Genomic DNA, 17,819 nt, shown 5'->3' with positions numbered 1-17,819 from the left:
AGTAACTTTTGTTACTTTTTTTGAAAAACTATCTTTTCTAGGTTTCCTATAAGCCAATTTCAAAGATTTTAGTACCATTAGAAAGCTCTTGTTGTAGGCTACTGTCGAACAGGGTAATAAGGGACGAGTGGGGTAAATTTTTATTCTATATCTTCTTGCTGGAAAGGTGGCTGACTTAAGTCCACTCTTACATGGAAACCTTGCTGTGGAAATCAAACAAGTTGAATTAATCTAAAGCTACTAATTTCTGTGGTCAAATTTAAGCATTTTATTTCAACAAGTCAGCATCTACTAAATTACTTCAGTAAATAAAGCTTATTGCACTGTTCTTGTATCATCAAATTAGTCAATGAGACCTAGTTGATCATATGTTAGACTGGGTGTTTTGTTGTAACACAATCCATTTCTTTCAACTGTGTCATCACATTCTTAAGCAACTTACATCATGTTAATTTTATTTTTGATCTTGCATCAAAGCTCAGAAAAGTTGGTCCTAGTTTCTCAAGCTTATTTCTGTGTTTCCCCTTAATTTGAATCAAGCATGCTGGACCAATTATTTTTGAGAAGTCAGAAGTCAGTGACTGTTTAACTTGTACTTGTTATTATGAAGTTTCTGCTGCCAGTTTTATTGTAGTTGTTATAGCCTATTGAGAACAATGGCAGCAATAAGACACTCGCTGCAGAAAGAAGTGTGCGACCCAGTGGAAGAACAACTCTTGGGTCTCCTGCACGTCACAAAGCCTGGCAAGAAGAAGAAGACAAGTTTCTTGTGTGCAGTCATTTCCAAAGAAAAGCCCATAAATGCTGCAGTACATCAAGTCAAGAAAACTGATAAAGATTCATTCAAGAAAAAAAATTCGTGGCATCTTAGAGAACTTCTAGTTGTCGATGGACTAAGTGAGCACATAGAGACGGCTGAGCTGGAGCTCACATTCGAGAGGGTGTACCGGTGGACAGCCAGCAGTGCTCCAGACAAGTCTTCCTTCATTCAGATACTCTGGAGACTCTGCTGCTTGTACCTTCCTAAACAGAAACCCCAGTTTGTGAACATTCCTAAGGAATTGTTAGTTCAGGAGCCCAGTCACCTCAGTCTAGACGCTTCGATAATCACAGCAGGCACTGATGGAGGGCTGAGCCCCGAAGCTCCTTCCTTAGATGGTAGTTTAAGTGGACCTTATATTTCCGTGTCGGAACGAGAGCAGCGTGACCTGCAAGAACTGATGACGCAGTGCGACTCTGCGGTGTCGAATGCTGAGGCTTTTGCTCAGCAGCTGGCCCAGGACCTCAGTGTATTGGATGGAGCCAACATACATAGCATGATGGCCAGCGAGGCACAAGTCGATGCTCTCCTCACTATGATTGATTCTGCTCTGAACGAGGCCGGTAAAATAGAAAGTCGATTGGATGCTTACGATGCCATTCTTGTACATGTGCGGGACACTATTGCGAAGATGGCTGATAAGAGTTCCAGTATGCAATTTGCCAATGAAAACAATACCAAGTTATTGGCTGAACTTCAACAACTTGTTTCTGATCTAGAGTTGTCATCCGCCCAGGAAAATTTGTTGAAATCTGCCGATCTGAATGATCGCGAAGCACTTCCTCGAATTATAGAAGCTGCATCGGCTTTGCAAGACGCGATATCAGCTCCTCTGCCTCCACATCTGCATTATATGACTGCTGTCAAGGAGCAAAAGAAAAAGATGGAAAAATTACGAACTCGCTTCTGTCAACTTGTAAACCGGCATTTGAATAATTTATTTATCCACTTGGGCAATGACCCTGGCCTTCTAGGTGGTACCTTGACTACATCGACCAACACAGGCCCGTTGGTGCTGCCTCGCCATTCCCACATACACGAAGAGCTCACGCCATACACGCCGCTCATGCACTGGGTACGTGCAATGGACGACAGGTCGTACCAACATCTCACCAGGACCTACTGCTCAGCCATCAGCAAGGTGTACGAGCGCGAGGTGCGCATGTTCTTCGAAGAGGCGCGGACGAGGGTAGTCGCTGGCAAGAAACTTCGTGGCGTGAGCGGCAACAGCAACCCTGACCTATCGCAGCCCAGTAGCGGTCAGGGTGTGGCAGGGAAACTAACTTCACAGCTAAAGCAACAGGCTGCCACGAGTCTCGGTGCCACACGCACCACCACCGCCAGTGGGGGTAGACTGCTGGGCGTAGATAAGGATCAATGGGGAGCAGAACTCGAGATGTCAGAACGTCACAAGTTTGATGATATGTTCGAGAGCATTTTGTCTGAGCTAGAGCCTGTATGTCTCTCAGAGCAAGAGTTTTGCATAGCTTTCTTCAATCTAAACGCCGGCTGTGCTTCAGTTGATAGTTCTGAGTTGAGTACGCCTGTATCAAATCCTAGTGATACCGCAAGCGTTGGGGGTGACAGCAGCAACGGCAGCGGTGGTGCAACGACGGAAGGCCAAACAGGCAAATGCGGCGCTATGAATAAGGCTGTCAGAACTATGATGGCTGGTCTCTTCCCAACGTTGGAACAACAGCTTACTTCATTCATCAACGCTTTCGACCGTGCTGACTCTTATTGTTGTCTGTACATTTACGTCCGTCTGTCTGGACACGTCCTCAGAGCCGAAGACACTGGATCTTTTCTGAGCCTCACCTTCGGATCTGCTTTGGTTCAGAGTAAACGCAATTTTGATCGTTTCATGCAGTCCCAACTCACGAGTATCGTAGAGTGTAAAGTAACGAAAAAGAAGTGCGGTATCCTCCCATTTGTCACCAATTTCGAAGAGTTTGCTCGCACATGCGAGTATGTATTCAAGCGCAGTGAACGACGGACTGATCTGGAGCGCTGGAATAACAGACTGTTATCTGCAATGCTTGACACGATACCTCGCGTGGCTCATGAGCATCCCAGAGGACCGCCTGAGGTAATAAAGATGGAGAACTATCACGTGCTGCAGCAGGTCGTTGCTCAACTGAAACTGCCCTCCACCGAACAGTTGCGTAAGGACGCCAAGATTCGATACCAAGAAGCACTCAACGCCTACGTCATCAGGTACTTCGGGCGACCGCTCGAAAAACTGAACATCTTCTTCGAAGGCGTCGCTGCGAAGGTGGCCTGCGGTGTGCGGGAGTCAGAAGTTGGCTACCAGCTGGCATTCAGTAAGCAGGAGCTGCGCAAGGTAATTAAAGACTATCCTGGTCGGGAGGTCAAGAAGGGACTGGAGCAGCTCTACAAGAAGGTGGAGAAGCACCTGTGTGAGGAGGGCAATCTGCTGCAAGTGGTGTGGCGGGCGATGCAAGAAGAGTTCATCAGGCAATACAAAGCCATCGAGGAGCTCACTCAACGATGTTATCCTGACGCCCAGATATGTTTAGACTTCACCATCAACGACATCCTTGCTTATTTCAGTGACATTGCGCAGTCGCATTAGTCACTTCATTCAACAACTAATTCTTAGGACTCAGAGCGCTTATGTATTCGATATTTACCAAAATTTTCTGATAGCGCAAAACAAACTTGAAGTTTTGCTTGCCTGTAATTCATGCACGACATTTTTTATTGTTAACAATAACGATTGGTCTTGTATATCCATAGGTCCATCGTTCCTTGCCTTACTTTTAGCTTTTTTGTCAGAGGGAATATATTTTTGTTCGCCTATTAGTGTTGAAATTATCGTCTATTTCAATTCTTCGAACCGTGTGTGTTTGTTTTGAAAGTTAGAATAACGTCTACTATTAATTTAAATATTTATTCGTTAGGAAACATTCATGCGCTCTAATTGAAACTGGCCATTGACCTCGACCCTTCATAATATCATACATCAGAAGTGCAGTGTTCGTACGGGTGTTGCCAGAATGAAGAGTGAGAAATTGTTCACATCGACCGGCGCCCATTCTTAAAACTCAGCCAGTGCTCGTGTCTCTAGGAGGCCATCGTTTCAAAGGAAAAATCATTGTGCAGCTTCAGAAACCCAGTTCAGTGCTATTTATTTGAGCTTTGCATCTTCTGTTGACGTAGAGAAACATAAACGTCCCTCATGATCTCTGTCCCGAAAAAATGACTTGCATGACAAGTGCTGCTTGAACCTGGTATCCTAACTGCGGCTCGCATGTTAGCAAGAAGTATCAAACCTTGCCCACGTCTCTCACAAGAAGGAGTAAACGTCGTTTGCCGTCACTCCCAATAAGTAGAGACTGAAAAACGTCTTTCCCAAGAAGTACGTCACTGACCTGATCCTAGCTCTCGCTGAGCTCCCCTGCCCCGTGTTGGCCCGCAGCTCGAGCACTCGCAGCGATGACTGTCGGGGGGCGCGTCGACTTCAGCTTGGTGCGAACAGCAAGCCGCGAAACGCTCTCCAAGCTGCTCGATGGCATCCCTGGCAACAAGGTCAGTTGCTGGACGCTAATCTGGATTAAAACATTAATTACTTCATTCAAGCATTAATAATTACTGCTGTAATTTATATATTAGTACTCATTCCTTCTAAATAAATGACTGCCGTGCCATAATAGTGTGTGTGTGTGTCATATCTTTCTTAGAAATTCTTAGCTTATCGGTTGTGCCTAGGTTACACGGTGGGGTCCAGTGTAATGGACCGTGTTCAGTGTGGAGGTTAGTGTCGTGATTGAGAGATCAAAATGAAACAGGTACTTAGCTTGGATTTATGCTGCACAGGCGATCGTGTGGGAGAAGGAACTGGCTGGGAGCTTCAGCCTGGTGGGGGATTTTTCGTACCTTCGCTCCCACGGCGTGACACAAATGTTCTACCTGAGTGGAGAGCACGCGAGGTCCCCGTCTGTTCCCAACATCCACATCGTGTTCATCACCAAGCCCCACACCGAGAGCATGGATGCCATCAACGTCTACCTCAGAGGGTGGGCTCTGCTTAACGACTCAACCATAAATAGATGTCACCGAAGATAATTATTACATCATTATGTATAGTATCATCATGCTGATAGATATGAAGAGCATGATCATGTCTAGCATCATTAGCTGTTACATATGCCGCGTCGCCGCAGGCTGCCTGAAGGGTCGCGTGAGCTGCACCTGTGGCTGGTGCCGCGGTCGTCGCTGCTGTGTGAGCGTCGGCTGCAGGAGCACGGCGTCTTGGGGCGCTTCACCGCCGTCACTGAGCTCCCCTTGCTCCTCTTTGTCCTGGAGTCTGACCTCGTCTCCATGGAGATGCCTGGCGCCTTCAGGGTCAGCCTTTTGTTAAAAATTAGCCAAAGTTGATAGATAGTTCGGATTGATCACTTGTTTCCGTTCAGTTGTTCAAAGCTTTCAAAATCCACGTTTTATGGTTGGATGCCTTTAGCAAATAAGATATGGGCAGTTAACTGCGTTGTGCAGGTAACGATTCATATGAAAGTGCGTTGTAAGTTACACGCTTTCACAGGAGTGGACCGTCGAAGGCGACCCGAGTGCGGTGCACGCCGCGGCCCGGGCGCTGATGCTGCTGCAGGCGGTCTATGGCCTCATCCCCAGCGTGCACGGCAAGGGCACCAACGTGGCCGCCCTCTACGACATCATGGTCGAGCTCAGGCGCGAGATGGCCAATAACGAACCACAGGTATGGTTCTTGGTAGTATGGTTCACTCTTGTTTCTATTTGTTTATCGACATATGTGGCATGTCTTCACTTAAATCTAGATGTCTAATAGAGCATGCCTCATGATCGCGATCTTAGAGCATCCTATGTGCAGCTGGTATTGTATGAACAAAATCAAGAAGCGATATATGAATAAATCAGATAACAATAAAGTTGTAATAACAAACCTGGTATCTAAGACTGAAAGAAAGAGCTTCGATGTGGTAAAAGTGGAGCTCTTTTCACAAATCTTCCCCAGTTTTCTCCTGTTAAAATTGACGCTCCACTTAAGATGACTAAGACGTTGGACGAGGAAAGATGATGTTTTTCAGTCCTGGTGGAGCTCTATATTTCCAAACATTTTCAACTTTCGTGTCACTGCTTTATTCCAACATCTCCCACTTCTTTGCCGGAAGTTATTGAAAAATTGCTCGAGTTTTGCAGAACGAATGGTAATGTTGTTGTATGAAACTATGAAACTATGTTTACACCTTTTCATGTTTGCTGTCTAGCGTGAATCATCTAATAGTCAAGTCCAGCATCTCACCCCAGTGTGCTGGAACAACGGTAATATGAATGAAGATACCCTGAATTAAAATGTGCTGAAGACTAATTTATTGTATGATTTGTTGTTTTATCCTCAGGTGCCCTCACTAATAGACCAGCTGATCATCCTTGATCGAGGAGTGGACCTCATCACGCCCCTGGCGACGCAGCTCACCTACGAAGGTCTCATCGACCTCTGCTTCGGCATCAAGAACTGTGAGATATTTGTTACCTTTCCCCCACTGTGTTTTCTGAGTGTCAAAAAATTTGAGACTTTGCTTCATTCCCCACTGAGTACTCTGATTGTCAGCTTTTGCTACTTCGTTGACGTTCATTAATTGTATTGTCTTTATCTTCGTCTTTGGAATGATGCAATATTCTTATGTTATGATGTTGTGTAGCTGGGTCTAGCCTCCTTTGTGTTACAATACAAGTTGTTTGTTGTCGATTCACTTTGTGTTGAATGTTCGTTACTAACGAGCGTCATTCGTTTGGGAAATCTGAAGAAAATTGTATTTAACGAAACATGTGATCGATACATTGTTTGCTAATGCGCTTGCTAATTGCAAGCGCGTTTTCTTCGTCATTTGCCGAAAGAATTTATTGTTTTCTTGTGTGCAGCGGTTGTAAAGCTGCCGGAGAGCAGATTGGCGGGAGGGGCTGAGAGTGAGGATGGGGTGGGCAGTCTGATGGACACCCAGGGCGCCGCCCTCAAACCCGTCTTGTTGTCGTCCAGTGATCCCCTCTACGCTGGCCTCAGAGACGCCAACTTCTCTGCCATCGGCCCCAAGCTTGCCGCCCATGCCAAGCAGGTTGCCACGTGCTCTACATTAACCTTAACAACAAATAGGACAAAACCTTATGCGCTAACTCAGTTATTCCCAATACTAGTTCACTAGTGGTGCACAAAGGCTTGCTAGGTGATACGCAGACGCTTAAGAGGTCGTGAAATATTTATAGTTAAATACTGTTTACTTTATATAAATGTTTACTGCCTGCATCAGATAGTCTAGTAACGATTAGGAACTGCTGTCACACTCCATCTTCCTGGTCTCGATTCCTTATCGTTGAACTCAAACATTACACTTATATGAATCACTAATGATTTCCTCGTTAGGTAAGATATTATGCGAATGACACCACATAGTAGGAGCTAATAGGTACCACCAAGTAGCACCTTATGGTAGGAGTAGGATGCAACCGCGCGGGATCTCAAAGTATTTCTCGATCACAAAAGGGTTTAAAAAAATTATGTTTTGATACTCTCTTGTTCTAGTGTTACTTCTTCAGTGAAATTCTTATTTAGTATTTATTTCTCTATTCATAGTCAACGGCATTGCTACCTTTAAGGCTTCTGTTCTCACAATCACGAATTATGTGGGGCGTTCAATGGCTTATTCGCTCTGCTATTCTGTAATCCATTATATGTTCGACGAATGGAACTTATAAATAGGCTTCATATAAGCATGTAAATTCAAACAGTAAATTATGATTTATTGAGTATGATTAGGGATTTATATTTCAAGACCCAAGTTCTGTATACGGTTGATGGTCTTGTGTTCAATGCACAGATTCATATAAATTTTTATGACCATTTACAATGAAAAAGCCGTGAGTCATATAGTTTTGGTGCCTCATTTGATTTCACAATTTTTGGACGTATTTATTCATGTAACAGTCAATTTAGCAATTTCTTTCTTGCTCTAACTAAGGTCGTTGTGAATGTTGCCCGCAGATCACGAAGGAGTTCGAAGAGCGGCACTTGGCCAAGACTGTGGTGGAGATGAAGCATTTTGTCCAGAAGCTTCCTCGCATCCAGGCCGCTAAACAGAGCCTTGCTTTGCGTGCGTTTATAGCTGCTATTTTGCTGGAATTCTCAATCCCTAGGCACGTCATGTGGAGAAGCTCCTAATGCTCTCGTCTTTTTTATTGTGCCTATTAATTCTTGGGTGTATAGTTGATGGACTTGGCGAAATGACCCGTGAAAGTCATTGTTGTTGAGTGGATGTGGCACTGTTGTTTGTGACTAGACTAGCCAAGTTGCACCTTCTGCTAGGAATCGTGTGACAGTATGAGTATGAACATAACATCGTGGTCAGATACATAGCCACGCTGATTTTCGGTGGATGCGCATTCGCTCCGTTATGTATGCTTCTGGAATCAAAATTAATGCCGGCTTAAGGTAAGGTGATAGCTTTATAGTATTTTTAATGCCGTGTATGTGAGCGATTGTTATATTGTTTGTATTAGTCGTGCTGTGTTTGTAAATTTGCTCCATTATGAATTCTTTTAGAATCAAAATTAAGGCCGTTTTAGCGTAAGGTGATAGGTTTGTATCATCTTTGATCCCTGTATATGAGCAATTGTTATATTTCTTAGTGTTCGTCGTGCTGTGTTTGTGAATGGAGTTTGGTTGCTCTAAAAGTAATTCGTAATCGCAGACACGAGCATAGCGGAAGCGTTGCAGGAGGAGGTGGGGACTTCATCATTCGGCGCAGCTTTGCAGCACGAGCAGCAGCTGCTCAGAGGTGGCATTGACTGCGATAAAGTTCCTCCCTTCATCGAGGAGAGCATCGGCGGAAAAGCTCCCTTGAACACAGTCAGTTCTTGTCATATGTTTTTTCTTTTATTTGACTTTTTCAGGATCTCTTAAACAGCAAAATACACGCCATATCGAAATGTTCGATATTAAAACAGTGTGTTTATCCTTGCGTGTTGTGTTGGGCTTCATTCATAGCACCAGTTTCCTAGAGCCCCTTAAACATGCTAAGCCCCTAGGCCCTATAACATGCTACCATTATGCGATGGGCAATGATAACTTTTCTGATGTTAAATCAACGTGAACACCGTGAAGATCTTGCGATTAATATGCTTACATGAACACCGTGCAGGTCTTGAGACTGATCTGCTTGCAAAGTGTGATCAACAACGGCCTGAAGCCAAAGCTGCTGGAGCACTACAAGCGCGAGCTGGTGCAGACGTACGGCTACCACGAGCTGCTCACGCTGGACAACCTCACGCGGGCGGGGCTTCTCACAGCGCAGACACAGAAGAGTAACTACGCAAGCATGCGCAAAACGCTGCGTCTCATAGTCGACGACGTCAACGAGCTAAACCCCAAAGAAATTTCCTACGTCCATTCCGGGTTTGTGCTAATTCATTGTAACCATTAATCGTGTAGGTGATCGTATTCAATTCGTTTCTTTGTAACAGGTAGAGTATGGTCCATACAGATTCACAATAAATGCGGCAGCAATAGAATTGCATGAACAAATGAGGTAGCAATCGCGTTAATTCTAAGCCATATGGAATTAATAGTGAAAGCATCATATAAGTATGACGTCAACATTACGTTGGTTCTCATTAATAATTCTTTATATGTTGGGATCCGTCATGTTCATGGCGTTGCTTGTGCCCAGGTACGCGCCGCTGAGCGTCTCGCTGGCGCGCGCCGTACACAGCCACGGGTGGCGCTCCATCACCGAGCTGCTCACGGTGCTGCCTGGCCCCACCCTCGCCGAGGCCCAACACGTCCCGCGACACAGACGTCAGTCACTGCCGCCTGCCTCACTCTCTCACGCTGTGTTATCGCCGCCCTGCTTCATTATCAAATTCCTGCTTCGTTGTCAGATTCCTGCTTCGTTGTCAGATTCCTGCTTCGTTGTCAGATTCCAGCTTTATTATCAGATTCCTGCTTCGTTATCAGATTCCTACTTCGTTGTCAGATTCCTGCTTTGTAGTCAGATTCCTGCTTCGTTGTCAGATTCCTGCTTCGTAGTCAGATTCCTGCTTTGTTATCAGATTCCTGCTTCGTTGTCAGATTCCTGCTTCGTTGTCAGATTCCTGCTTCGTTGTCAGATTCCTGCTTCGTAGTCAGATTCCTGCTTCGTTGTCAGATTCCTGCTTCATTATCAGATTCCAGCTTCGTTATCAGATTCCGGCTTCATTATCAGATTTCGGCTTCATTATCAGATTCCAGCTTCGTTATCAGATTCCAGCTTCGTTATCAGATTCCAGCTTTGTTATCAGATTCCGGCTTCATTATCAGATTCCTGCTTCATTATCAGATTCCAGCTTCGTCATCAGATTCCAGCTTCGTTATCAGATTCCGGCTTCATTATCAGATTCCAGCTTCGTCATCAGATTCCAGCTTCGTTATCAGATTCCGGCTTCATTATCAGATTTCGGCTTCGTTATCAGATTCCAGCTTCGTTATCAGATTTCGGCTTCGTCATCAGATTTGTGATTCAATATATTGCCCAAGCTTCCGTAATCTGAGTCGTGCATTGTCTTTAGTTTCCCACGTTTTAATCAGCTTCCTGCTAGCTATAACATTAGTGGGCTTTAACTGAAGAATGAATTATGCCATATTTTTTATTTATTGCGCATCGATCTATGATTTATTTCTTTCATTAATTGTTGACTTTTATTAAACTAATTGTTTCTCAGTTGAATTGGTTCTAGTACAACTTTAATTTTTGCTTCTATTCCATTAAGTACAATGAAATAATTTGTTCTTGGCAGGATCAGAGAGCGTGTCGAGTGATCGAGCATCGAGCCCCGTGGTGCTGATATTCTTCTTGGGAGGCTGCACCTACAGTGAAGTCGCCGCCCTCAGGTTCCTCACCAGCAAGCTGCACGAGAACGGTCAGCATGCGCCCTGATTCTTATTTACCTAATTCTATGCATTGTGTGCACTACGATATCTGTAATTTACCTACTGATATTGTATCTTCTACTGCCATAAAGATGGGTGTGGTATTTTTCTGTGTGAATAGTAAATCATAGTTCAAATTAAAATAGTAATGTTTGCATCAAAACAATTATGAGCTTTTTAGTTGAACGATTATTGTATTCTTGTCATCATTGTGTTCTCTATTGCCGTAATGAAGGTTGTACAAGTTGTGTTAAAGTGTTGAATTAAAATCACATATCATAATCCACGTGTCGAAGTAAAACGGATTCATGTGCTAAATAAATCTTATCTAATCAAAATCTTACCCCAATGTCCGGTGAATACAGAGCAACTACGTAATGAAATACTAGTCTTGTAATTATCCTCATTTCCCTACTCACTGTTGCAGACCGATTATGTGCCTCATCGTTATCATGTTGATGTCCGTTGGATGTAATTTCTTTCTACCTCCATAATTTTGATGTCTTGCAGGCGACCCTGAGTACGTGATCGCCACAACAAGCCTCATCAACAGCAACAGCTTCCTGCAGAATCTCAGCGCTCCACTGCAGCCATAGTGCCGCCTCCTTCAGCGCTGCTAGTTTCTGCCATGCCTCAGGCACGTCGCGGCCACATTCATCTCCGTTACATTTGTGCAGTGAAAATTTCTTTACTCTGTGCATTCATTTACACTTTGAATGAATGGTCGAATCAAGCCACCCAGGTGTGACAGGACGCTACGCGATTCTCTCGGCTAGTCCCGCTATTGAAATATGCCAGTTGGGAAGTTTATGCGGTGTCGATAGCTTCCTCGTTTTTGTTGCCTACAGACACTGAACATATCTGTACACATATATATTTTATACTTATAATGTACAGATTTTTCGAGTTGGCGCAGCTTGTCTAATAAAAGTTGGGGCATTTGGTGTTCATAGCCGTTCTGCAAAGTGAACTTCAGAAAATAGAAATAATTTAGTTTTGTGGTTCATGGTTTGTGAGACTAGGCTCATTATCTCTCAGAATCCTACTCGGTCGAGTTTAATCGTCAACCTGTGATTAGAAATACAGCATCAAAACGACGTTGAGAAATCACCTGTACATTTGTTTTGATGCCGAAAACGCTCGCAGTGCATATAATCAAGTTTATGCGTTTTGGTAATCTGCGTGACCGTAGCTGTTGTGGGGTCGATGTCCCGCTGGTGATAACTTCCCATTTAAAATCTTTCCGTTTGCCGTATCTACATTAACATAACGGCAAATACTATAAAAGATGATGGGAACTCAATTTAGGTTCAACGTCTGTTCATCGAAACCAACAAAACAAGTGACAGAGGCGTTCTTTATGTTGGTATCGAAAGCATTCCAATCTTACTCGCAAGAAACACGGTGATATTGCTGCTGGGAGATTTTGCTAATCAGCTACACGTGGAGTCCGTGGAGCAAGGTTGCGCTGGTGGCATGCAGCGCCTACTGCATCGTTCTTAATTCAGCTCTTACTATGGCAACACCGTCATGATCACTTGATGTCTGCACATTGAGGCCTGTCACAATCGACCATATATATATATATTCCATTGATTTTTTCTCTTATTTTGCCGTGCATTTGTGTTATGTTAAGGCAAAGCTATTGTAATATGCACGTGAATATATACAGTTGTATCTATCTAGGGAATATTGCGATTACAATAAGTAATGTGCGTTGATCTGGATCATGAAAAGAGTTTTTGTACGTAATATTTATAATACATCCTAAATAAAAAATTCCATATACAGGTTTGGCTCGACATTATTCCCTGCTGCATAAAACTAACAAGATAAACAGATTCATTGTGATACCTCTGAAAAATTTATTCAAGAAGTGTTCAATAGAATGATTTGAACAGTAGAAATACTCTAGTTTCACTCTATTACGTGATGACATCTTTTAAACGTGACTAAATACTATGCGAAGCATCGAAATATAGAAGAGATTCTTCATACTATTCACTAATGAGACGTTCGAAAACAAGCCGCTGACATTGATAAGCTTTATAGAGTTGGAAACCTCTTCAAATTCAATTCCACCCGACGCCTCGAGAATAGCCAACATCGGTAATCTTGAGAAAACCTGGTTATTCAATTCTTATGTTCGTCAAGGTCACTCTCTCAGCGAGTCAAACATTTTTCCCGAGTATCAAACGCTCCGACCTTAAATAGCTTTGAGAGCGTCGTATCTCTTAATGATATTATGGAGGCTTGTGACGAGATACCGAATGAAAGCTAAGCTCATCGTGATATGGCAGAGTGATATGATATCACGATATGATATCTTCTAGGCAGAGTGATATGATAAGCAGTACTCGATTGCTAATATTATTTCCATAGTACAGAACCCTGTTTAGTGTACAGTAACTCCTGACAACATCCAAGTATTAGCAAATAAGGCCGGATTTACACCATATTGCCGGGCACGTGGCAGTCACAGCCCAGTTCAATATTCTTCGATGTATTTCCATACAAGCATCCACACCATGGGCATGGCAGGTGCCATGCACGGCAGTTGTGAATGCTAACAAAGAAATGCAGCAAAGAATATTGGACGGGACCGTACCTGGCATGAGCCCGGCAGTATGGCGTGAACCCGGCCTCATAGCTCAACAGCAACAGATGGCAGTTCTTGCAGAAAAATTTCATCTAGGAGCGTTCTCGGCTTCAATTAGGAAGGACATCAGGACTCAAGCTACCGCAGCTTCTAGTAAAATGCAAATGTCACCTAGTGAAAAATCTCATTAAAAGTTTTACAGCCAAAATACTCGTAAAATCTTCTTCAAATCATGACATTTGCTATAGTTTGAATCATTCGTGCATTTCAAATAATCATCGGACCAAGTTTGAATGAAAATGTGAACCATATTCCTGTAATACAACGCAGAGGAAACTTCTTTCTGACTCGAGGCCAGGAAAACGCCAGCTAATATCAGATCACGAGATGAAGAACGTGATATGAAGGAAAAGACCAGGTAGTTAACTGACTATTTATACTAGGAGTTAAAGAAAAATTTATATGCACCATTCTGAGAGGAAAGGAAAGGTGCTCAAATGATAGCTTAGCCAAGAAACAGATCAATAAATTATCGAACAGAACAGAACAAACATCTTCGAATTCGAGTTCTTAACTAACGAGAAAAATCTTAAAGTTAACAAGTTACGCGAGTTCCATGCTGAGTCACACACTAATTTAGGTGAAATGTACAACTAAACTCTCTAATACTGGGCTAGTGAAACGAGTCTTTTACATTTATAGCGGCAATACTAGATAGCTTAGCTATCTCATCTAAGTTCAGCCAGATACTCTTAAGTTATTTGATTCACAAATCCATTTCATCGTCATCAACAAGCGCTGTGGCGGCAGGGACAGAGGAAGCATCCACCACGTTGTTGTTCTGCTCCAGCCAGGCACGAGTGTATGCGGCGGAGGCGCTGCTGGCGTAGTTCTTAGGCATGACGCTCGCAGGTTCTTGTATAAAGTCGCTGCTAATTTGGGCAATAGTGCTGCAGCTAGCCTCGGCGGTAGGAAGGTTCGAGGGGTAGAACAGAGAGAAAGGATTGTTAGAAAATGTTCCTTGAGGATGGATTTGAAACACACTGGAATTTGGAGCAGAATTAGACGATACACCAGCGGCAGAATTTTCCTCATCCATGTCACAAGGAAGGTCCAAGGAGACAGAATTGGATGGAGGTGAGATCGACACGCCAGAGTCGGGGGAGCTTATTATGTTTTCTGAATTGGAGACGTTGCCGTAGACATTGCAACCGTGGGCTCGGGCGACATCTGCCACTTCAGAATTTTCGTCGCGGTCGTTAGAAGCACCAGTGAGGGGGGCGGCTGACAGCGGTGGCGCCGGCGGACGCCACAGAACCACGTCCATGCACGGACCGCTCCGTCTGCAGCAGGTAGCAACGCTTGTTTTAGCCAATAATTTGCATTCCTTAGTTGATAATTATGCGATGATTGTGTCTAGCTTGTAAAAGTTAACTTGCTATAAAGCTCAAGTTATCTAGAGTAATCAATCTAAAATATCTATTAAACACCGAGAGGAACGATCGAGCAGTAAAGGAAGAAATAACCCTTACTAATGAAATACAACTAGTGCCTGAAAATATTCTGTGTCGAGACCTCTTGTAGCTTATAAATGGCAGTCACCAAATCCCATGTCTCTGCGTAAAAAAGTTCCCATACAATTATTACGAGTATGTTTACTGGAATAAATTAACTAAAAATCATCAGGAAACTGCCTTCGATATTTTATTAAACCAAAAATTCTCACTTCAGATTTTTGAGAAGGGCATCAGGGAGAAGGTTTCTGTCATCGAGAGGAATTTTATTGATGTCGGTAGAGACATAAAGGCGAGGAAGCTGGCTGCCGTCACTGTCGTCGTCACTGCCATCCTTCAGGAGATTCTCCGGCACCTGATCACAACATACAACTTGAATGTACAGGAAACTAAAAGGAATCATTGTAAAGAAATGTGTTTGCATCGTTCAGAATCGACACCTTAAGTGAAGGATAGGATTTGTGAATGGTAGGAGTTTATAAGAAAGAGCTTTGAAAACAGTTTTGTTACAAGGAACTGACTGGTACGGTCAAGTCCAAATCAGTTGTGTTCAACTATGGTTTGCCAGCACCAGTGGTGCATGGAAACCTTCCAGGTGTTATGCTAATTTTTCGAGGTCAAAAACTAATTTGCTTTGTTATATTAAACTTCACAACATTTTTCATAACTAACATAAGATAATGTACAACAATTTACATAACTGCCACACGTCACCAGCTTGTTACAAGTGTACCAGGATGGTGCTAAAACCCACATGCTAAAACTTGGTGCATTTAGAAGAAAAAAATACGCTGCTCAGGTGCATATCGGTAGCTGATATGTAATATTCAAGGTATGTAGTGAATACCTGGTGTTGAACAGTGCCTTTGCGGAATCTCCAAAAAGAACAAAACTACAGAAGTTAGGGAAACCTGGTGTGGATGTTAGTTGCTTCTCGAGACAATTGAAATAAAAGCTAACTCCCTAATCTGAAAACATAACATACAACTGCAGAATACGCAAGTTAAAAAAATCTAAAGCAATCAATACTATAGCAGCAGAGTTTTATTTTTATAGACACTGAAGCTCAGTTACCTTGCCAGCATCTGTTCCCAGCTGATGACTGGTGTATTGGTTGGACAAGTGCAGGGAGCTCAGGCTTGCTGACACTTTGTCCTCTGTTATGTGCTGCTTGGCCGCCGGCAGCCTTTATACGATAATAATGCACAATATCAGAAGTCAAATTTTACAAAATTACAAATATTGCTGAATGCACATAAGACATTTGTTTTTCAACAAAATGTATCAGCTTTGTTGAATTGAAAGTATCAAAAATACAATTGATTGAAATGAATGTTTTGATAACACAGAGTTATTTGAAACACATAATATATTTGCATCAGCCTGCATTTTCCTTCCTATTTTCAAGTTTCAACTAAAATAAAATTCAACTGAGGACCAAGAGGCTTTTACAATAACATTAAAAGCAGGTCAATGAAACAGAAGAACTTAATCCAACAACTAACCTGATTTCCATATCTTCATCACGGGATTTTCTTTTGGTAGCTGGGGCCATGTGTATGCTTGATAATCTGAAGAGAAAAAAATTTATAAAACATCAATATTTTTGATAAATTCACAACTTTAGCAATGTGGTGCACATGAAATAACCATATTTCATATTAGTTCTTTTATAGAAAAAAATTAGCAAATGACTGAAAAAGAAAAAGCATAACAATTTTAAGCTTTCCACAGCAGTGCAATAGAACAAATTTAAGTTTAATATAAAAACTAAGATGAGGTTCAACAAGGACTTGGCAAATAAGGCATTACAATATTAATGTGTCAGATATTGACATGAAATGAACTGATATCAATTAATATGTGACAAAATAGCAGAAAAATACACAAAGACTTTACCTGAAGTTGTAATCCATTGAAGAATTGGTGTTGTATGTTGAACTGGCAGGCATCTGAGGATTACCCAATGTTGAGGCAATGGTATGGGGAGGTGCACAGAGAGGGGGAGTTGGCTGAGTGGGGGAGGCAAAGCCCCCTACTCCTCCCCAGCCACGATGCATTGGAAATGGATTCAATGAAGGCTGATGTAACATGGACATTGGCTTGAAAACTGGACTTGCATCAGATAAATCAATTGGGAACTTAACGACTTGGCCCTCTGCTGAATTCAAACCAGGCTCACTCTGCATACTACTTTTAAAGAAACCTGACAGATTTCCTGTGGCTTATGCAACCTGCACTATCAGATTTGAAGACATTCTTCATGAATTTCACTGAAAATTTGTTAAATGTCATTGGAAGAAATTGATGCATTCTAAAATTACATGTCACTATCAATTAGAGATATTAAGAATATCAATATATGCATGCCTATCAATCTTTCTCAGATCTGAGAGCTCACGGTGTTCAAATTCCGAATCCCATTTCAACCTTAAATCAAGTAATCAATACAATCAATAGCCATGGGGTTGTCAAAAGCAGCAATCAGACTACTTTGTTCAAGTGCCTTCAAAATACTGAGCACTTGTAAAGTCTTCAAACCAATATACTTCCTGCACATCAACACAAACCACACCCAGCCAAGAGCTCTTACAAGCTGATGTCTGTGATGTGGTACACTCCCAGACAAGCTTCACTGCATCTTGATCCATCCAACATACCAGAAACCTTACTGTGTGAGCGTGTGGTCTTTCAGATTTTCAGCTATTTTTGTAAATAGTTGGCCAAAGCTGTGTCTAATTCTGGATAGGTAATATATTACTATGTTGACAATAAAATGGACTGAAAACCTACCACATAACTTCCACCGCAGTGACAATTAATACACTGAGCTTGTCAGAAACTGTGGTCTGCCACGCTTCCTATATCTTGCGTGCACGTGGTTAGTCATGCGACATGTGGTGCATTAAAATTCAATAGCGGTGATGC

General features: G+C 42.7%; 3 protein-coding genes across 3 annotated transcripts; 2 read left to right on the top strand and 1 right to left on the bottom strand.

Annotated features, from left to right (window-relative positions):
* Positions 1–395: 395 nt before the first annotated feature.
* On the top strand, positions 396–4,004 carry LOC108674647 (exocyst complex component 1-like). The gene has a single exon (XM_018162607.2). It carries the CDS (start codon positions 657–659, stop codon positions 3,414–3,416), a length of 2,760 nt encoding a protein of 919 aa, XP_018018096.1. The 5' UTR covers positions 396–656; the 3' UTR covers positions 3,417–4,004.
* On the top strand, positions 3,445–12,572 carry LOC108674648 (vacuolar protein sorting-associated protein 33A). The gene is made up of 12 exons (XM_018162609.2): positions 3,445–4,372; positions 4,661–4,860; positions 5,008–5,188; positions 5,385–5,558; positions 6,220–6,337; positions 6,743–6,933; positions 7,857–7,965; positions 8,563–8,720; positions 9,013–9,266; positions 9,541–9,668; positions 10,646–10,768; positions 11,289–12,572. Exons 1-12 carry the CDS (start codon positions 4,280–4,282, stop codon positions 11,372–11,374), a joined length of 1,815 nt encoding a protein of 604 aa, XP_018018098.1. The 5' UTR covers positions 3,445–4,279; the 3' UTR covers positions 11,375–12,572.
* A 562-nt stretch (positions 12,573–13,134) lies between these two features.
* On the bottom strand, positions 13,135–17,504 carry LOC108674649. The gene is made up of 5 exons (XM_018162610.2): positions 16,791–17,504; positions 16,397–16,462; positions 15,966–16,077; positions 15,104–15,246; positions 13,135–14,720 (listed from the first exon to the last, which is right to left on the bottom strand). Exons 1-5 carry the CDS (start codon positions 17,078–17,080, stop codon positions 14,144–14,146), a joined length of 1,188 nt encoding a protein of 395 aa, XP_018018099.1. The 5' UTR covers positions 17,081–17,504; the 3' UTR covers positions 13,135–14,143.
* Positions 17,505–17,819: the final 315 nt, after the last annotated feature.

This window comes from Hyalella azteca, unplaced genomic scaffold, assembly GCF_000764305.2.
Source record: "Hyalella azteca isolate HAZT.00-mixed unplaced genomic scaffold, Hazt_2.0.2 contig14801, whole genome shotgun sequence".
In the NCBI taxonomy this organism is placed as follows: Eukaryota; Metazoa; Arthropoda; class Malacostraca; order Amphipoda; family Hyalellidae; genus Hyalella; species Hyalella azteca.
Note: the sequence above shows the minus strand (reverse complement) of the source record. Positions and strands in the feature narration are given on the sequence as shown.